The sequence below is a fragment of the Camelus ferus genome, chromosome 3 (genome assembly GCF_009834535.1).
Source record: "Camelus ferus isolate YT-003-E chromosome 3, BCGSAC_Cfer_1.0, whole genome shotgun sequence".
Classification (NCBI taxonomy): domain Eukaryota; kingdom Metazoa; phylum Chordata; class Mammalia; order Artiodactyla; family Camelidae; genus Camelus; species Camelus ferus.
The window spans coordinates 3,493,451-3,514,540 of NC_045698.1; the positions used below are offsets into that span (position 1 = coordinate 3,493,451).

General features: G+C 46.5%; 1 protein-coding gene across 1 annotated transcript in view; it reads left to right on the top strand.

The window, feature by feature from the left end:
• ADAMTS16 (ADAM metallopeptidase with thrombospondin type 1 motif 16) overlaps positions 1–21,090 on the top strand; it is a 153,944-nt gene that overhangs the window by 41,739 nt on the left and 91,115 nt on the right. Inside the window, exons 5-9 of the mRNA XM_032469697.1 lie at positions 903–1,102; positions 2,518–2,601; positions 4,777–4,936; positions 6,421–6,526; positions 14,174–14,311. Coding sequence (XP_032325588.1) covers positions 903–1,102; positions 2,518–2,601; positions 4,777–4,936; positions 6,421–6,526; positions 14,174–14,311 — 688 coding nt within the window. The remainder of the gene's footprint in view (positions 1–902; positions 1,103–2,517; positions 2,602–4,776; positions 4,937–6,420; positions 6,527–14,173; positions 14,312–21,090) is intronic.

Here is a 21,090-nt window from a genome sequence, read left to right on the forward strand (position 1 = left end):
CACAGTGTAAGATGGCTCTCCTTTTTGTAATCATCAGTGTCGCTGCTTTCCCAGTAACTCTTCTGCAGGGGCCTGGTCCACAGGGGCTGTTAACGGTCGCTGAGCTCTGTGCTGTTAGATGCTAGGACTTCAGAGGCAAAGTGACCCTCTTTCTGTTTTCAATCACGACAAATTTATACAAAGGTCCACACAGCCGTGAATTCCATGACATCTAGACTATGCAAACTTTATTTAAACGCAATGTTCCACTTTAACGTAAGTTTTGCATCACAGTTTTAAGGGTTTTATGGTTCGTATTGTAAATGAAAAATATTTCTAGCTGTATCAGTAAACAAAGGAAGCGCGGCCACCAAGTCATCAGCCGCTATCACCACCCCGGACAATGAGCGGAGGGAACTCAGGATGGAGACCAGCAGGTTGCCCGGCCTCTGCAGCCCCTACAACAGTGCCCCTGAGGGGACTCAGGATGGGAAAGAATAGGAGACTGGCCCTGGATAGCTAGGTGCTCATCAAAGGAATGACTTCAGTGAGCCCAGAACTTTGTACCCTCCCATACATAGAAAAGCGCTGAATTCCTTAACTTGAGATGTCTGGTTTTCTTTAAGAGTAATCTTTTGATGTCCCAACTACCTGGTCTTTGTTGTAAAAGCTCCTACATATCTTGGCCCCTCCCTGCCTCTTCAGAGCAGTCCCTCAGAGTGATCTGGGAGGCTGTCATCCAGACTCGAGTCCTCAGAAATGTCCGCGGAATAAAACGTAACTCTCTACTTTTAGGTTGTGCATTTCATGTCAGGCGACAGTTTCATAAAGTTTTTCAAATCCAATTTCTGTATCACGAGTTCCACTGCCGGGTTTGAGCGGCAGCTTTGCCTTTCAGTTCCTCTTCCAACCTCCCTCCGCAGACATGCCCAGGCCTCCCGAGGACGACCTCTTCACCCTGCCTGACGAGTACGGGGCCGGCTTCAGGCACAGGCGCTCCCTCCTCAAGTCCCACCGGCACCAAGAGCTGAACGTGGAGACGCTGGTGGTGGTTGACAGAAAGATGATGCAAAACCACGGCCACGAAAACATCACCACCTACGTCCTGACCATACTCAACATGGTAGGGGCCGCCTTCTCGTGGAGTTCGCGTGCGGGGCTCCGCCCGCGGGGAGCGTGTGTGTGCTTTACATCTACTCTCTCTGTGGATTTATGTCTCGAACACAAGAAGTATTTTATCTGTGCCCACCCCTTTTACTATCCTCCAATCAGAAAAGCCGTTTTCAGACCTTCAGAGAATAAAATTAGGAGGACGGACAATTTGACCCTGTCTGTAACCTGGTAACATATTTCGAGTTCACCGACGTCTTCATTCCCTGGAAATCTGTGAGAGGATGCTGAGACGTTTGGGTGCAGAAACCTGCGCGGCAGCATTATGTGTGATTTTAGGTGGCTGTATAGAAATACCCATCATTTTAGGAATATTAATGTTAAAATATTGAATATACATTGTTTTATCTACAAGAACAAGAACCAGGACACCCTTCAGAATATCAGTGCAGGTGAAAGGTGGCCGTGTCTCTATTCGGCACCTGTGATAATTCCTGAATAGAGGTCCGGGGTACCCAAGCCCCTTTTCTCCTAAGTGAAATCTACACAACAGAGGACAAAATCTTGGGCCACCAAAGTGTGTTTTTAAAAATACATGTGATGACAATATTTTAAAAATGTTTTACATTCCCCCTCGATAAACGGAGTGCCCCTGGATGTGTTTCGCTTTCCCCTGACTTGGCAGGGCTGCTATAGCTGGCATCGTTTTCGGCGGCTGGACCCTCGTGGTTTATGATCGATCTCCCAGGACCCCGAGGGAGAGGGTCCCACAGAGGCGGCCACCAGCGCACGTCTCCAGCTTGTGCAAGGATCGCCCCTGTTCTGCAGAGCTTTCTCAGTAGCTCTGCACCCCGGTGTCGGGTCACTCCCCGTCGCTTCCCTCTTTTGTTGGCCTAGCCTCGCTCATCACCCCTGGATGCCACTGTGATCACTCACTGCCACCAGTGACTGTCATCTCTAACGTCTGCTCCTCGCCTTGGTCACCTTCTTTCCTTATTGTTTTCCTGCTCTTTCTTGTCTCCTCTTGGTCTTCTCCCAAAACGTCCCTTTGCTCCTGGAATCTTTTGCTAGGAGAGCTTGGGTACTGCTCGCTTGTGTATCATCAATATGAGACAACAACAAACAAACAAACAAACCTCCTTATATTCCAGTGACATTTCCCATGTAAGCTCTTCACTGATACTTAATAAGGAGTGGAGCCTTCCTCCCTAAACTTCAGTACTGTACTTCCAGGCACCAGTGACAAGGATCCAACAGTTGATGGAATTGGCTGTTAGAGATTCACACACTTGTCTGTGTAGCAGCGTAACAAGCAACGTTGCCACTTCACTGAGGAACACGGGATTGGCCTTCAGCCGTGGACTCCGGGCCGAGCGCTGTGGGGAGAGGGGACCTCATCCAGGAGCTGACGTGGACTCTCTTTTTCAGGTGTCTGCTTTGTTCAAAGATGGAACGATCGGAGGAAACATCAACATCGCGGTCGTAGGTCTGATTCTTCTAGAAGAAGAACAGGTATTCTCCCCTTGAAACCAGCGGTGCTTTTTTTTTTTTTCCAGGAAAAATAAATGCAAAATAATGCTCTGTTTTACTGAATATAATTGTTCTATGGATCCTTCACTTCTCTTTCCCTTGGGGACAAAAATGTTTTAATATTTTGTGTCTAACACAGTGAGTTTCTTGTTAGTTCCTTTGGTGATTATTTGATATTTTGGGGGATGTTCATGCAGGAGTAGTAAGAAATACTCACTTGATTGGCTTATTAGAAAATGGAATAAAGGAGTTTCTTTAAATATCTGAGTGGGAAACACACTACAAATTGGAAGTGTAAAAATGTGCCTTCAGCCCCTGGGAGGATTTAGGTTGTAGGTGGCGTGGGCCCCTTGGTGTCTTGCTAGAAGACTGAAAATGTCCTGCCGCCCAGAAGTCAAATCACACTGTGACACTGCACTGCTGTGCTCTGTGACCTCCCACCTGCTGAGACCTGAGCCTAGCGACCCTCACCACCTGCAGTCTCAGGGTTTTATTTCCATAGAGATTCTAAGATGTCCAGCGCATTTCTCTCATTGTGCACAAGACTCCAAACTATGCTGGATCTTGGTAGCAGTGGGGAAAAGACTCTATCTTTCCTCCATTCCGGAACCCCTATGCGGATGCACCGAGGGGCACCTCAGGTCACAGTGAGGACTCATGGGAACACTTTGCAGCATTAGTAAGGGGGCATCTTAGCCAGAAAGGGCTCTCCCTTCTGTTTTGCCCCAGACTGATGGCTGACCGGACATAGGGGAGTGAACCCTGGATCCGAGGCAGGCGCCATGCCTCCCGTACCCTCTTGCTGACATCGTGGCAGGGTCTCCTGTTAGCCACCATTGTCTTATTTATTAAACAAATACTTTTTTAGATGAAATCTAAGGTCATTCATCAGATCGAAGGTGTCTTCAGACTTTCACATGCTGGGGTGCTACCCTTCTCAGTGCAGGGTGGGGCCCTCGTGGGCAGGCCTGTTTCTAGCCCAAATAATCAGGGAGCTACAACTCCATTGTCTTTTCGTGAGCGTGTGTCTGGGGAGGGAGTGCTGAACCAGCAGGGCTGCTCAGGTGACAGGTTAATTATTCTTTGTATTAAAACCTTTCACCTTGGCCTTCATCCAAGCTGCAGAGAATAAGCAAGGTTATCGTTTGATCGTACACCTGTGTTCACTTTAATGAATGTAGTTTTCCTGGAAATCACCAGCAGAAGAATGTAAGGCATGTCCCAGGGTCGATGCACAGCATTCAGCTTAGGTGCATTCGACTCTCTGGAAAGACAAAATAAACATTTAAGGAGAAAACATATTCAGCGACTAAGAGACAAAATTTCAACACAGCCCTCTGATCATGAGAGCTTTAAACAGTTTGTTGCCCTGAAATCAAGGTATTTAACCTGGTTTTCTCTGACCATCCAGAGAGAAATATAGCACAGCTCTAAATCGGGTTTAAAGAACTCATCTGCCAGCTCTGGGAGACGTTCCTGCCACCCTCAGATTCTTCATCTCCCGGGAGTTCAGGCAGCCTTCACTCTGCTCTCTCACGGCTGATCTGTTAGAACTTGGTGCACGTGGATAAGGTCGAATGTTGTCTCTATAGTTTCCTTCTAGTTCCAGCCAATTTTCTAGAAATAAAGCTTCGTGGGTTGAGCTGCCTTTTCTCAGAAACATGGTGCCTCTCAAGGAAAGTGACTTCATTTAATTCTGTGATACTATTAGAAGAATTACAAATTTGAAATCTCATCCAACTGGGTTATGAAATAAACTGCCACACTATCCAGGTGTGTTTCTGTGTATGTGCAAAATCTCCTATAAATGACTCTGTTGCCCTATATGATTTTGCAAATTGTCTCGTAAAGATTTTGCACGCAAAAATGCCAGGCATAGAAGTCATCGTTCTTGGGTCCTTGAAATGTGTTCAGAGTCAGCAAGTACATCCCAACTGTATTTGGTATGGAATTAGAGAAATGACTGTCTACACTGAATCCATACAGGTTTTATATATCACACCCTCCTTTGGATGTTACTGTTTAAATGGGTACATTAGTTTAGATGCCATTCAGATCCACCTGTGTATTTGAAATCCAAGTGAGTGCCAGTCTGCTGTGCAAGTAATGACTGAATGACGACATGTTTTCTTCTGTTCCCTCGGTCTGTCCTGGTAGCCAGGGCTCGTGATAAGCCACCACGCAGACCACACCTTAAGCAGCTTCTGCCAGTGGCAGTCGGGGTTGGTGGGGAAGGACGGAGCCCGCCACGACCATGCCATCCTGCTGACCGGCTTGGATATATGCTCCTGGAAGGATGAGCCCTGCGACACTCTGGGTGAGGCCCTCCACGTGCGCCGGGCTGGGGCCTGGGTGGTTTTGCAGTTACTCCCTCACCCCGAATCCGCAAGTGGTGGCCGCTGCCACTGGGCAGTCATGAGAAATAGACTCGCTTCCCTCTATGAACTTTGGCCAAATGTGAAAGGATGTGTGTATTCACCAAAATCAGTTATTTCCCAAGAAACAGTTTCTCACAGATTCAGGAGCTCCTGTCACATCTAATTGAAGAAAGACTTCCTTCCATTTCTTCTTCCAGTTGTGAGGATGTGTCAGTAGCTTCAAGGGTGTCTCATTACATGAAAGAAACAGCACATCGATGACAACTGCAGGCGCATGACCGCGATGCTGTTGTCCTCGATTCCCACTGCTCGCAAATATCTCGTCTTAGCAGTTTGTAACATGTTCCCAGTGCTGAGTTATTATACTATAATAACATTATAGTATAAATATAATATAATAAATACAACATAATGAAAGTTTTTTATACTTTTCCAAATAGTGTCAAGCCTGGGGTGCCACTGGCCAAAGCTCTCCTGGACCTGTTTCTAACTCCCTATTTCTTCCCAAGAGCTCAGGGAAGAAAGGTCTTTCTTACAGAAACTTCCAGGTAGGACTCAGTTTCACAGGGGTGAGTCCTGGCTGCTTGCTCTCAGAAAGGCCTGCGCACAAGGGTGGCCCTGCCGGCCTCTGAGAACTTAGGACGCAAGGGTTCCCACCGCCCCGCCTGGCAGGCGCGGCTCGCTGGCCTGCTCTGTACACAGGCCGCGGCTTCCGTAGAACACTGCTGTCCTCCTGGGAGCCGGGCTTTGGGGCCGTGCCAGGCAAGGGGTGCTGTGTGGCCAGCTCCCAGCCCAAGCCCTGTGTCTGTAACGAGCATCCCTGTTGGGCAGCGCGTCCGCCTGTCGGGGCAGTTAGGTCCATGCTGTGCGTCTGCCCTGGGAGCGGCCCGGATGCCTGTGCCTGGTTCCCCCAGCTTCCCCCATGGGCTGTTTCCTCCGCAGGTTTTTCTCTGTGTCCTTTTATTCATAGTAAGTTACACCCACCAGTATGACACACGTGAGTCCTGTGAACAAATCCTCCATCCGGGGCAGCCTTGGGGACCTCCTGACACACTCATTCTCTACAAAACTTTTTTGGGGGGTTTTGAGAACATAGATGTTTATAGAAAAAGACAGAAATTTTCCTCCATCTGCAGGGAATCCCCTTTTTCAACATCACCCCAGTTGTGACCTGTGACTTGAAAGCCACATAGAGCCGTGGACTGGTTTTCAAGGAGAAAGGACAAGCCCCCTCCTCGTCCCACATTATTAAGGGCCGTTTATATGATTGTCCAAGGGTTTCCTGATTCATATCTCACCTGACAAAGATGGGAGCCAGATTTCTCTAAAGGACAGAGGAAAAGGCACCCATACGATGTGCCCTCCTTCTTTATGTTACTGCAACCCTGCTCCTGTGTGTTCTCTGGGTCTCTGTGTCCTGCAGGCTTCGCGCCCATAAGTGGAATGTGTAGTAAATATCGCAGCTGCACGATTAATGAAGATACAGGTCTTGGACTGGCTTTCACCATCGCCCACGAGTCTGGACACAAGTAAGTGCATCTCCCCGGGAGAGGGGAGCCCGGGGTCCTTTCCAGACCAGATGAGGGTCGTACAGATGCTGATGCAGTTGGTCAGGTCTGTAGGGGGCTCACCCGGATGCAGTGGGAGGTTGGGGGCAGCTAGAAGTGCCCACCTGGGTACTTGCTCCGTTCTGAGGGGCGTGCACGTGTCCGCACTGTGCCAGCCTCTCCTTCCTTCCTGCTGGCACAGGCTGCTCTGCCCGTCTCTGCTCCTTGGTCCTGTGTTTTAAACTTGGTCCTGTGGGGTGATCTTTCTCCTGCAGGGGGACCCCATATGACTGAGGATGGTGACGAGCCCTCCCCTGGTAACGTGTTTCTCCCCAGATTGTTCTCAAAGCCTCTCCTACTTTGTGGAGGTGGGTTTTGATGGGTGTGCAGGGTTTGGGACATGCAGGAACAAGACTGAGGGCCTGGTAGGAGCTGGTTTGCTGCCAGCATCCCTGCGTGGTCCGTTTGAAATGGGGCAGCATTGGGGTGAGTGGGGAGCCCAGGGCCTGGGCACTGATGGATGCTGGTGCGGGACACGAAGCTCTCAGCAGCCGATGGCTTGTCATTAGCAGGGTCTTTTTTTTATTGAAGTGCAGTCAGTTTACAATGCTGCGTCAGCTCCTGGTGTGCAGCACAGTGCTTCAGTCATACACGAATGTACATATACTCGTTTTCAGATTCTTTTCCACTGCAGGTGACTACGAGATACTGAATAAAGCCCCCCGTGCTGTGCAGTAGGACCTTGTTGTTTCTCTCCTCTGTACATAGGAGGCAGTACCTGCACATGTTGGAGGGCTAGCAGTGCCTCTGTGAGCGAGATGCTTATCTTCCTCCTGAAGAGGAAGCGTTCCTGTCGGTTCCGTAGCGTCGCTGCTATTCTTACAGGAGGTTTCTTTGTCTGGTGATCCACACGCTGTCTCACCTCGAGGGACCTCCTATTTCTAAAAGGTTTCTTTCTGACCCGTTTGGCCCCCCGGCTGACTCCTGCCATTGCCCTGAGGAGTGTGAGCCCAGCGGTGGAGATGCAGGTGTTTTCCTGTTGGATGGCAACATGCTCCAGGTTTCTCCTCAAAACTTCACAGCCAGGAATGGCAGTTTTTCCATTTTTGCTTTCACCCTCATTTTACTTGCAAATCACAGAACTTGCAAAATCCAGGGTATGTGAGTTGGTTTTTGCAAAGCCCCCTTCTCCATCCCATAGAAATGGGACTGCAGTCACTCATGCCACCGGCCTGTTCAAAGCATCTGTGTGTGCAGTGTGTGTGCGTGTGCACGTGTATACAGTGTGTGTGTACAATGTGTGTATACAGTGTGTGCGCATGTGTGTGTGCAGTTGTGTGCATGTGTGTGTATACAGTGTGTGCGTGTGTGTGCAGTGTGTGTGTGCAGTGTGTGCGTGTATGTGTACAGTGTGTGCATGTGTGTGCAGTGTGTGAGTGCAGTGTGTGTGCGTGTGTGTGTGTGTACAGTGTGTGCATGTGTGCAGTGTGTGTGTGTGTGCACAGCGCGCCCCGGCCTCACTGGAGCCTCAGAGGTCCTGCAGACTGCGTGTGTGAGCTGCTGACCTGAAAGTGGAGCTTTCTGTCTTGTGACCAGTCCCTTCATCACTGCGGGTAATGATTGACTTTTTCAGTGCCTAGAAAATTGCACCTACACTTTATAAAGCTTTCAGTTCCATCATAATTGTATTCTTAATAGGCTGCTAGAGTTAAAACTTCAAAAACTCTCATTATTTTAACGACACGGGGCTCTTGCTGTCCTCTGAACCATACCTGAATTTAATTAAACAATCAAGGTAAGAAATATTTAAGTGACCGAGGGCTGAGCAAGCCAGCATCCGACAAGCGGTTGCGATGCAGGCAGTGGCGGCACCGGCAGGCGCAGGGGATGAATTTGACCAAATTAAATTTGATACATTCAAAACTAGGCTCTCAGTCTTCATGTCAGCAAGTATCAGTGTTTGCTTTTATTTTTTTCTTAATCATCAACTATTCATATTTCCTCTCATCCCTAGAGCTGGGTCTGGATGACAAAACAATTTCTTCTAAATAAGAGAAAAGTGTTTTTACTTTCAAGTGGGAACATAAATGGGAGGAAGGGAAGGAGCTTGAGATCTGGATGAAGGAGGGTCCTGCCCTCATAGAATTAACCAGAAAGTCTTAAACTGCTTCTTGTGATGCTGATGTTTAGAGAACGTTGTGCAAGAACTGGAGGGACTGGGAGCTCTAAACATTTGATGTCGCCAATGAAATAGCTTCTGATCAGTATTGAGGAAACAGGAAATGTATGTAAGAGATGTGCAAATTACTAATCATTCTATATAAAATAGGATCAACAACAAGTTTCTACTGCAGAGCACAGGGAACTATATTCAATATCCCATTATAACCTACAGTGAAAAAGAACATGAAAATGAATTTCTGTATGTGCATGTGTGACTGAAACATTGTGCTTGCACCAGAAACTGACACACGTTGTAAACTGACTATACTTCCGTAAAAACAAAAAAGGCACGTGCTAACTGCCAGAACAAGGGATCGTAATGGCAGTGATAATGTTGACAAAGTAAGGATAACACCTGCTCTTTGTGGGGCAAGTTCACATGGAGCTCAAAGCGTGGAAACCCCTGGGGACAACCTCTTCTCCTCCCCTCACTAGCCTGGCGGGTAGACGGAGCCGAGTGTTGAGCGAGTGCGTGGGGTGGGCGCCGGGAGGCCGGGGCGAGCAGGCCACCGGTGAAGGGGGCGTGATTCTGGCACGTGTTCTCTGCGGCTCCTGCGTAATGAGAGGGCGGACTCAGGAACTACACCCCGCGCATCTCTAGTCGAAAACGAGCACATCTAGTCAGTTCGGTTATTTAGTAACGACTGTTCCTCAGAGGAGGAATTGTCTGTTTGATGCTCAGATCAAACAGCACACTTTCATCTTGTCCTTGGCAACAAGCACCAAGCAGAGTCATTCTGTGCCTTACGAATGAAGAAGTAATTTTACGTAAGTCTTTATGAAACATCCTCTTGTACAGATGAATTTTACTTCTTTTTTTTACATTCAGAGGGCATTATTCAGGGTGCAGGAGAGCTTCTCCGAGGCTTTCAGACATAGGCTTCCTAACTTTTAACTCAAAGATTCAGTTAATGTCCAGCCGGCTTCTTCTGCTAAGTTCCGTTGTTTTCATCTCAAGACATCTTGTGGTTTCTACTGGGGAATCTGACCTAAACAATAGAAATTGCTAAGGACCAGTGGTTGGATGTGTGTTGGAAAAGGGAGAAGAGAGACTGAACCAGAAGCGAGGATGTGTGTCTCCTTTAGTGTGCAGGGCAGAGCCTGGATTGGTGCAGGGTGAGCTTCCTGCTTGTGTTACATCACTTGTAACAGGACGTGTGGTTTCCTAGATGCAGGTGTTGAAGAATTGGTACCTACACAGTGAGGACTCAATGACATATTTTGGAGATCATGTCATTTGGGCGTGAGTCCGTTTCAAAAACTCTCATTTGCTAAGGGAAGTCACGCCATTTGATGGGTAGGGCCCCTGGCTCGGATTCCAGATACACTGAGGTTTTCCCGCAGTGTGACAGTGAACAGGGTGCATTGCCTCATCTTTCTGTGAGTTTCTATCTGCAAAACCAGGAGAGCCTGTGAGAGCCTCCACAGGTGTGTGCAGGTGTCACTTCAGTGTATTATTTGAGCTGAGCATTCCTTCTGCGTAAAATAGGCTTAAATACTTAATTGGCATGATCACAACAGACCATCAGGACGATATGAAACCTACTGTGCTTAGAGATACCCATGATCCATCACTTTGTCTTCCGTCTGTTCCCCTAACTACTGACCTAATCACCAGGCACAATTTGCACTCTGCCAGCCTAGCATTGTGTAGGATTCTATAAGAAGATAGCGATCCATGCCCTCCAAACGTCTAAAGAAAGATAAAATAGACACGGCACAGAAGGGATCAAGCAGTGAGGGCTGTGGGCGTTGGAGGAAACACAAGGATAATCAGGGAGGTCTTCCTGGAAAAAGCAGCAGTGGCATGCTAATACCATTTGGCACAAGGATACTTGGCTGGTGATGTCAGGTGCCCTTTCAAGCATTTGATGGTCATGAGTATGCCTCACCGATTTGTGCCTGTGTTCTGTCATCCGCCTGAGCCCCTCTAGCTGGGTCAGGGAGGTGCTGGGTGATTTTAAAGATTTGTAGAATATCCAGGCAAGCAGCTCCTTAAAGATCATCTGGTCTGTTGATCATCAGACTGCCCTCCTAGGGAGCCCCAGCAGGCTGGAGGGTTATTTCTTACCAATTTTATTTATTGTCATTTCTCTTAAGATTTTTGTTTGTTTCTGTGTCCAAAAAGTATTTGAAACACATTGACCTTTGACTGAATGACCCCCACACTCCCCACCACACACACAAAACATATGTATCCAAGTGATTTCTGCCATTTGATGTTGAGAGATTTAAATCACAGAAAAAGATAGATATTTTGGATTTTCCTTTTTGATGTGCATGGTGCCAGGTATTCCGAACAGTTTAAGAGGAAGGTTTTATTGTCCCATATTATAGGTGAGGAAACTGAGTTTCAGGGGCTTGAGAAATTTGCCCCGAATCACACCACTTGAAATGACAGAGGCAAGACCCCAGCAGAGGTCCCCCCACCTCCACACCCACGTTCTTCCAGGTCATCTGCCCTGCCCTGGCCCCATGAGTCCCCCGTCAGCTTCCAGCCTCTCTGAGGGAGTGAGTTTGCTTCTTGGAAAGCCTGCCTCAGGGCTCTAGACAAGTAGGTCCTACACGTGGTACTATCCTCACGACCAGGTTGTGACTCAGCATCCAGATGACTTTGGTCCATGGTTACTTTGAAGGGTTTCTCATTTCTTTAACCACTGCTGTCTGATCAGCCTGAAAGGTTTGATGCAAGCTCTGAAAATCCTTGGCTGTTCATCACTGAAGGTGTTTCATTAGTAGTAAAGAAATGCTTGTTGATGTGATTGAATAAGATGAGAAAATTCTACAGAAGACATTAAAAGCACCTGACGTTGGATGTAATTCTCAAGTCCAGTATAATCTGAAATTATGTTTACACTTTGGGTATTTGAGTTGGTGTCATTGCTGAAAGGTTGTTTTTTATTCATTCAACAAACATCAGTGGAGTACCTGTTATGGGAGAGTGAATCCACTGGCACTGGGGCTCTGAGCCTCTGTTCTCTAGAAATGGATAAGCTAGTAGGTAAGAGAAAAAAATCTATTTATTGTTTTAACATTTGGGGTGACAACTGTTTTGAATAAAGTGCTGTGGTTCATGGAAGCAAAAAAAATGTCTGGAATGTATAACTTGAATGGTAATTCTATTTCTGGGTTGCCAAATACCAACGTTATCTTAAAAATGTGTCCAAGTCATCCTTCCATGACTTTGTTAATGTTAATATCAAACGTGGTCACTGTGTGATCCGTTCATGCCAGTGTGCAGGCATCCACCACAGTATAGCATGTGGGCTTTGCACGGCTTAGAAACACAGCTTGAGACGCAGTAGTGCAGAGGTTTGGGTGGGCATCAGAATCACTATATTGTGTTAGAATGCTCCCTAGTGCCGGAGCCTAACTCCCAACTTACTAAATAAAAAATCTACCCAGGTGGGCTTTGGGGAGCCACATGCATGCTGCCTTTTCTCAGATATCCTGATACTCAGCAAAGCCTGAGAATCAGTGGTAGAAAGAATCACTGAAAATACCTTCCATGAAAATGTTTAAGACCAAGACGTCTCCAGACCTGGGAAGCTGTGGCTTTGAATTCCCTAGAAATGTAGGCAGAAGTGGTAGCAGGTGTATCCAGGGCACTTGCTGGACCATAATGTGTCTTCCTTATATTCAGAGCGAGGACCAGCCGGGGGAGGGGGCTTTGGAATCTCGTTTTGATTGCTCTCTCCCAGAGGAGCCTCCACGTGGTTACAGTCTGAATCGTCTCCCTTGACAGGGCATCTTTCCTCTGCCAGATGGGTGCCCTGGCCTACACGGATTGCTTTTCATAGGACTTCAGAGAAATGGGGGAAGGCCGAAATGGCTCCAGCTACGTCACCCTTGGTACTGAGCAGGGGTTTTGCAGAAATTTGACAGTGTTCATGGCCAGATTTCCTTGGTTTCCGGTTACACTGTTGCTTGGGTCCGCCTGGGCTCTGATGTCAGAGGATGGGGTTCCAGTCCCGACTCTGAGACCCTGAATGAGCCTGTCTCCAGCTCTCAGTCTTGCTGTCATTGTGTTAAGTCTACCTTGTAGGCTTGCAGTGAGGTTTAAGTTAGAGAACAGAGGTAATGTGCTTAGTACCCTATCTGAAAAATAGTGCTCACAAGTGGGGATTGATACTTCTACTGACAGTATTAAACAGCTCAAAAAAAAAAAAAAAAAAAAACCCAAAACAGTTAAGTTCCCACCCTCCTTGCCACAAGTGTGGATTCCCTGGCCCCCTTGTGGAGCCCACTTCCCCCGTGTTGGTGTCTTCTATCCCCGTGGCCTTCCCTCCGCTCATCACGGCGTTCTCGGAGGCAGAAAGTCCCCGGACCCAGTGAGCACCTGTCCTCTGCTCTCCCCCTCTCCTGCCTCTTGCCTTCCCTCTGTATCCCACCCAGTGGGGATCCATACAATGGCTGGGTGGCTACCAGACATTCATGGCCAACAATGGCTTGACTCTCCAAGAACATATCTGCCCTAATGGGAAGTCTTCAGGGTCTTGGAGCTCCCAGGTAGGTCCCCCAGGCTTTCCTCCCAAGGCAGCAAGTTGTGCTCCTCTGAAGTGGGTGGCCGTGGCAGTGGGAGGGCTCCTACAGGGCTGGCTTCAGGAAGGCGAGGAGAAGCCGACTCGGCGGGGAGAGGTGGCAGCTCGGCCAGCGGGCCTCCCACAGCTGCAGGGCTGCACTTCTCAGGTGGGCAGCACGGGGGCGCTGTTGAGGGTCCCCACGGCCACGGTGGGTGGCCCCAGGTGCTGAGCCGGGGCTGGAGCGCCAGAGTGGTCGCTCTTCCATCAAGAGTTGCGCCTTCAAGCAGCGGCCTCAGAAGAGAGCAGCCGCAGCTGCTCCGCGGGCGCCCGCGCACCCGCGTCCCCCGGAGGGCGCGGCGCTCAGGCGAGGCCCGGCGGCGGCGCGCGCAGGCCCGGCGGGGTCGGCCAGGCCCGGGCGGGCGCATGGCGTCGGCGCCCCGGGAGCCGCAGCCGCTGCCGGGCGGGCCTCACGCTGTGGGTGCGTCAGACTGACCTGCGGAGCCTGCGGCTGGGGTTCTGACCGCCGCCTGCAAGTCGTGGCCACACTGCTGAGCGGAAGAGTGCGGCGCGAAGACGGATGGACTGCCCCCTGCAACCCGCAGCGTGCGTTCTTACGCTGAGAACACCTGCCCTTCACGGCCACCTGGGCGTGGGCCCCGCTGCGGCGTTGGTGTGTGTTTCCAAACAGCTCACCCAAGGGTGGCTCCTCAGGAAAGGTCTAGGACGTGGCTCTCTGCACCGCTTGGCTGTTAGCACTCTTTCTTCTGCTCCACCCGGAGGCAGAAGAAGGGGCGTCTTCACGGTGTTGACCTGAGTTTGTTAGAGCGTGCTAGACAGCTGAAACTCTTCCTCGTTTTGAAAGAACCATTTCTCTCTCTCCTAGCTTTGGCATGGTCCACGATGGAGAAGGGAACGTGTGCAAAAAGTCAGAGGGCAACATAATGTCCCCCACGTTGGCAGGACGCAACGGGGTCTTCTCCTGGTCACCCTGCAGCCGCCAGTACCTGCACAAATTTTTAAGGTAGGAGACCCTGAAGCTGGCTGTGTGTCTCTTGGTGCCTTTGATGCTCTGCGTGGTCGGCCTAACCCTGTCTGAGCAGCTCCAGCCCCAGGGGCAACTTCCCCGGAAGGTCCCCATTTAAGGCATCTCAAGACATTCATTTGACCAAAGAGTTTACCAAGTTTCTTCAGTCTTAATCCAACATCATTTGACCTTTAAACTCAAAAGAAGCCCATAGGATACTTACCAAAGCAAAGTATTTGTCACTAAAATTTAAGCTTTTTTAAAAAAATTCTTCTATAACTAGACATTTTTCAGTCCATAATTTTTAAATGTTTTTAAAATTCTTTCTTGCAGTTAATTGAGATATGATTGACATACCATGAATTATTTTTTCTTGCAAAATACATTTCTTATTAGGAAGAAAAAAAATGAGTATATAAACCTTCACCTGGGTCTAAATTCCTATGATTTTAAGAATTATTTTTAGAAGCTTTTATTATAGTTCTAATTCACTTAGGGTGTAGACCACTGGGGAGGTTGGGTTTGATCCCCTGAAAAAGTAAGTTTTAAAATTTTAGAGAAATAAGGGACTTTAAGAAACATTTTGGATCTGCTAGTAAAGTGGATTATCCCCCAAATGTCAATGGCTTTGAAGTTTGGCTTAAACTGGAAACTGAAATTCTGTTCGAAACTCACATGACGCTCCATCACAGGGCAGTGAGCTCTTGGCCCCATGTGGTCACTCATGCTGTCACTCAGAGACCCAGGTTCTTTCCGTCCTGTGGCTCTTTCCTCCTCAAGGACTCAGTTCCTCACTGCAGCCAGCTGGTGGCTGAGAAAAGAGGGAGCTCTGGAGAGGGAGCAGGACAGGGGCCATGCTCCTGGAAGTGGGAACTCAGCCAATGGCCCTCAGCGCAAGGGGTGGGGATGAGCAACACTGTCCATCTGTGTGCCCTGGAGGAAAGGGACACGAGGTTGAGTAAAGAGAGGGCTGTCCGTGCTGTGCTAGCAACTCCAAGTCATATCACAGCTGGAGTAACTGAGACCCGGAGGCACCAGATAGTTAGTGGCAGAAATGAGAGTAAAGCCGGCGCATTCTGGACCCTAGATGTAGCCTTCGTCCACTGATCCCAAGAACCACAGATGCAAAAGTGGAGGAGAAGTAAGTCTGTGGCAATCATGGCTATTGCTTGTGTTTTTATTGATAGGTGCTTAATAAAATTACTTGGTTCAAGTACTGAAAAAAAAAAAAGATAAGGGACATTTCTCCTGCTTCATTGTTTTTCTTCAGTATTGCTTTGACAATTCTGGGTCTTTTGTGATTCTATATATCATATAATAAATTTTAAGATCATTTGTTCTAGTTTGGTGAAAAATGTCCTAAGTAATTTGATAGGGATCGCATTTAATCTGTAGTTTGCTTTTGGCAGTATGGCCATTTTAACAAAACTGATTGTTCCAATCCAAGAGCATGGGATGTCTTTCCATTTCTTTAAGTTATCTTTAATTTCCTTAATAAATGTTTTATATTTCTCTTCATATAAGTCTTTCACCTCCTTGGTCAGGTTTATTCCTAAGGATTTTATTTTTTTGATGCAATTTTAAAAAGGATTTTTTTTTTTAATTTCCTCTTCTGATATTTCATTGTTAGTGTAAAGAAACGCAACTGATGCCTGTATGTTAATCTTGTAACTTGCTACCTTGCCGAATTCTTTTATCAGCTCTAGTAGTTTTTATGTGGAGCCCTTAGGGTTTTCTATATATAGTATAGTGTCATCTGCATATAATGACAGTTTTACCTCTTCTCTTCCAATTTGGGCCCCTTTTATTTCTTTTCTTGTCTGATTCCTGTGGCTAGGACTTCCAATTCGATGTTGAATAGAAGTGGTGAGAGTGGGCATCCTTGTCTTGTTCCAGATTCTAACAGGAAGGCTTTTAACTTTTCACCACTGAGTATTACATTGGTTGTGGATTTGACATAAATAGCTTTTTATTATGTTGAGGTATGTTCCCTCTATACCCATTTTGGTAAGAGGTTTTATCATAAACAGGTGTTGAATTTTATCAAATGCTTTTTCTGCGTCTATTGAGATGATCGTGTGATTTTTGTCTCTTCTTTTGTTGATGTGATGTATCACATTGATTTGCATACGTTGAACCATCCTTGTGTCCCTGGGGTGAATTCAGCTTGACCGTAGAATATAATCTTTTTTTATATGTTGTTGTATTTGGTTTGCGAATATTTTGTTGAAAATGTTTGCATCTATGTTCATCAAAGATACTGGCCTGGACCTAGAGTTAGTCATACTAGGTGAAGTAAGTCACAAAGAGAAAGAAAAATGCCATATGATATCACTTATATATGGAATCTAAACCAAAAAAATGACACAAATTTACAAAACAGAAACAGACTCACAGACATAGAAAACAAACTTATGGTTACCAGTGGGGAAGGGGAGAGTGGAGGGATAAATTGGGAGTTTGGGATTTGCAGATACAAACTACTATATAAAAATGGACAAACAACAAGGTCCTACTGCCTAGCACAGGGAACTATATTCAATATCTTGTAATGGCCTATAATGAAAAAGAATATGAAAAGGAATATATATATATAAAACTGAATCACTATATTATACACCAGAAATTAATATGTTGTAAACCAACATTTAAACAATTAAAAAAAAAAAAAGATGAGGGGCAGTCTTTGTTTAGAAAGTAGGTAGTTAGTAGAACTCCCAGGTTTGCAGCCAGACAGCTCATCTCTTTGAAGATGCCTTATCTCTGAAAGTCGACCCAGGGCTCCGGCTGCGTGGACACGAGAGCTGAGCTGCTGGGTCCACCTGGACTCCTCCACGATTCCTTCTCTTCCCTTCTGAACACACGTTTCTGGGACTGGACGGCGGGACCTGGAATAGACAGTGGTTGGATATTTTCATTCCTCATGGAGACCTGTCCACGTCCACCTTTGTCATTTCAGGAACATCATTGTTTCTTTGGCCCCGAGAAGGATAACTTCTCTCATTGAGAAGGGAGGACACATTCATGCATGAGACAGACGTGTACTTGACCAGACCCAGGGGAGGGTGGTGTGCGCTCTCACACAGACCACCCATGTGCAGTCGTCTGCTGATTCTTCTAAAGGAGACACAAAGCTTGTGCTTCCTGATTTTCAAAATCCTCGAATGCCGGCAGGAAGTGAGGGGAAATGGACAACTGCGTCCAGGTCTCACTAAACACATTTGTGTTTCTGCGATTCAGCAAAGGAAGCCTAAGAATTATGACTCATTTCAATTCTGTACTCTTGGGAAAAAATAGCAAACAAAACCGCCTTACCTTAAGTATTTGTAACAGATTATCACAAGAAAATAATTAGTGGAATTATTTTTATAAAAAGTCAGCTAGAGGGGAAAAACAAACGGAGGAAGACCGAGGAAAACCGCACAATGGACAGACCCTAAAGAGCCGTCTTGCAAAAGGGCTAAGACCTTTCTAGACACCAACACAGGAAGGAAGACATAATCTGCCCATGTTAACAGACATTAGGGAAAATACCAATTTTTGTAAGGGAAGCAAAGCTTTTATCCACATAGAATTATTTAAAAACATATAACTGTATATGTGTGTATATAAACAGAACTATAGATTTATACAAGTGCATGCATTTATAAAAATATTTTTATATATGTATAAATATACTTTATAGTCACATAATACTTTATATATTATACATCTAGATAAGATCTAGTTTACATATTTGTAATAAGAAAATTATATGTATATGTCATATAGTGAGTGTTTATAGATGTTAACAAACACAAAAAAATGAAAACATTGGGGGAAAGTACCTCGTGTACCTGTACACACCCTTCCCCGTGTCACCTGATGACACGCATGTGACCCTCCCCACTTATGCCCGCCTCTGGACCCCACACCGGGGTGGCTCCGTCCTGCCAGTCCACCCAGGCACCAGGAGCGCTGGCTTTTGCTGTCCTGGTTTTCTCTCTTTCTTTCTTATTTTTTCATTACAGCCCCTTTTCTCTTTTTCTGTTGCACAAATTAAGCCGTCTGTGTCTAGCACGCCATTTGGGGAGGGTTATGTGAGTGTTTCTGCTGGTTTTACGTCCCGTGTGGTGTTCACTCTCTGATGGGCGGCTCCCCCGTGCCCACCGGGGGCAGTGAGCCCGCGGCGGGTTCACCTTTCATGCTGCCTCTGCCATCACTCCTCCAGGCCTTGTAACACGGCCTCCGAGCTGCCTCCTAACCATCAGCCTCGGGCCCCCCCCCCCAACAGCTGCGGTCCTTCCTCACTGCCTTAGCTGAGAACTCAGGTAAGATACTGCGCCAGCAAGGGGAATGGTGACTGCTTTCCAGATTTTATGCCACCCAGGGAGACTGAGGATTTGGTGGATAATTTCCTGGTAATATAAACCTATTTCTAGGAATATATCCTTGATCATTTTTTTAAATTTCTGTTATCAGAAAAGGCAGTGTTCACATTATTCTTCAACTGACCTTACCCAGTGGGTCCATCCAGCATTGCTCTTCCCTGTGCTGTGTTCTCTTGGAGTCAAGTTCGGGGTTGTTGGCATTGTGTTTAGCTGTTCCCTGCAGCCGTTCAAGTTTGTGTGTGTGTGTGTGTGTGTGTGTGTGTGTGTGTGTGTGTGTGTGAAGGGTTCTGCTCTCTCTAATGAAGACATCATGCGCCCACAGTGCTCTTGTCTGTACTAATGAAGAAAATTTTGAGATTTCTGTATCCCAAATCCTGTCTATAAATTTCTAGATTCTTCTAAAAAAGTGTTGCTTTTTCATCTTAATGGTTATGAGGAAGATAGATGAACAGTTTCAGTTTTTCAAAATACTTGAAAAGCCCAAGGATGCAAAGTGTCGGCGTGCAGTGAGAACCAGCATCACAGAAGAGTCCAGAAAAAGTTTTTAAATTGCCAAGAAAGATAGGAAACTCATGGAAAAAAACAGTTATATGTTTAGAGAATAACCATTTTGATGACATTAAATGTAGGCTGTAATCTTCAAATCAGAATATGACCCCGAGAATGATTTTGGCGTTTAAAGCCATTTTGTTTGGTGATCCTGAGTGGGTAAGCTCTGCTGAAGTCTGCCTGCTGGTTTTTGTGCTAATCGGTAAAGCCTTCTGCAGCCGAACAGTAATAAACATTTATTTTCAAGGACTTTACTAATTTCTTTGGTCCACATAATTATAAACAAATATCAAGACTTTGCTTGCTTCCAAATTTGTTTTCTTGAAAGATTACATTTTCCCAGAAAGCCTCTCATCATATTCACTAAGGTTCACTGCACGTGAAGCGACCAGTTGTGGACTGGACGTGTCCACAGTGCATCAGTCCTGGTTTTTTGTTGGCTTAATGATTCTGGGACTGTCTTATTTTACATGTTTGCTGACTTCCTTATTTTGATTATTTCCAAGTAATCAAAATAGTGTTATATTCTCCACCAGTTAGTTGGCTATTTGGACGTGATCCCAAAAGTGAGTAAGGCTAACTTTTTAAAGATAAAACTGCTTTATTTTATTAGCAGTCCAGCATTCGGTATTGGAAAAAATATATAATAAGGGAGCTCAACTGGCCTGAAGTTGTCAGCACGGCTCTCCTCCATACTTGGGAGAGTCAGGGACAGACATGTGTCCGCAGTCAGTTCCTCAACCTCGTCAGTAAAGACATGTGTCATTTCCTATGAGCAGACACAGACCTCATCCCGTTTCCTCATGTCTGTGTCTGGGAGGCCTGGGACTCCGGGCAATTATAGTTCATTATTTTAAACTTAATGACAACATGGACTCTTCCTCAGGTTGCTTTTTAAAACCTTGAATCATGCACTGCTGACCAGTGAAGACGCCTCACCTCCCATCAGGAGAGTCTGCACCAGCACACGAGAAAGGTCATCACAGCACAGCTGGAGCTGAGGGGTGCCCGGGGGCCCTGCCGTGCCCCGGACCCCCTGCTCGATGGGAAAATTCGACTTGACCTGAGAGCCCATGAAGCATGCTTTTGGGCAAAATGGACATAATACATTTCTTGCTCTGCTGTGCAACGTTCATCTTAAGGAAAGCAAGCCAACGAGTCATGGCTGATTGTAGTTCCTGTAAGACTGGAGCCTGGGGAGTGGGCACCGCCGTGCAGTAGAGCAGCAGAGGGAATCCGAGCTCATGTCCAGATCAGGACGTCAGCAATGAGGTCTGTGAAGCCTTGACCTTGGCAAGTAGTATGGCCTTTTCTGGGTTCCCCCGTTTTCTTACTTGGAAAAAGAGGGAACACAAGTAAAACGTCTCTACAGCCATGAACCAGAGCAGGAGAAGGACTTGGAAATATTGTTGTGAAACCTCTGACCTTGCCTTATTTTCTTCATTAATGTTATTTTTGTTGTGGTTAAACATATACGTATAGAAAAGTACAAAATTACAAGGGTACAGCTCAAAGACTTGTCGTACAGTGAATCTCGGTCACAATACGGAGCATTTACAGTAGCCAAGATGTGGGAACAGCCTAAGTGTCCTTCAGCAGATGAATGAGTAAAGAAGATGTAAGCTGGGTCTACATATTTATATGTATATAGTATACATATATGATGTATATGTGGCATTTATATATATATACATACTACGTCTATACACACACGACGGGATATCACTCAGCCACAAGAAAGAAGGAAAGCCTGCCATTTATGAAAAATGGATGGATTTTGAGGGCATTATGCCAAGTGACATAAGTCAGAGAAAAGACAAATGCTATATGATCTCACTTCTCTATGGAATCTAAAAA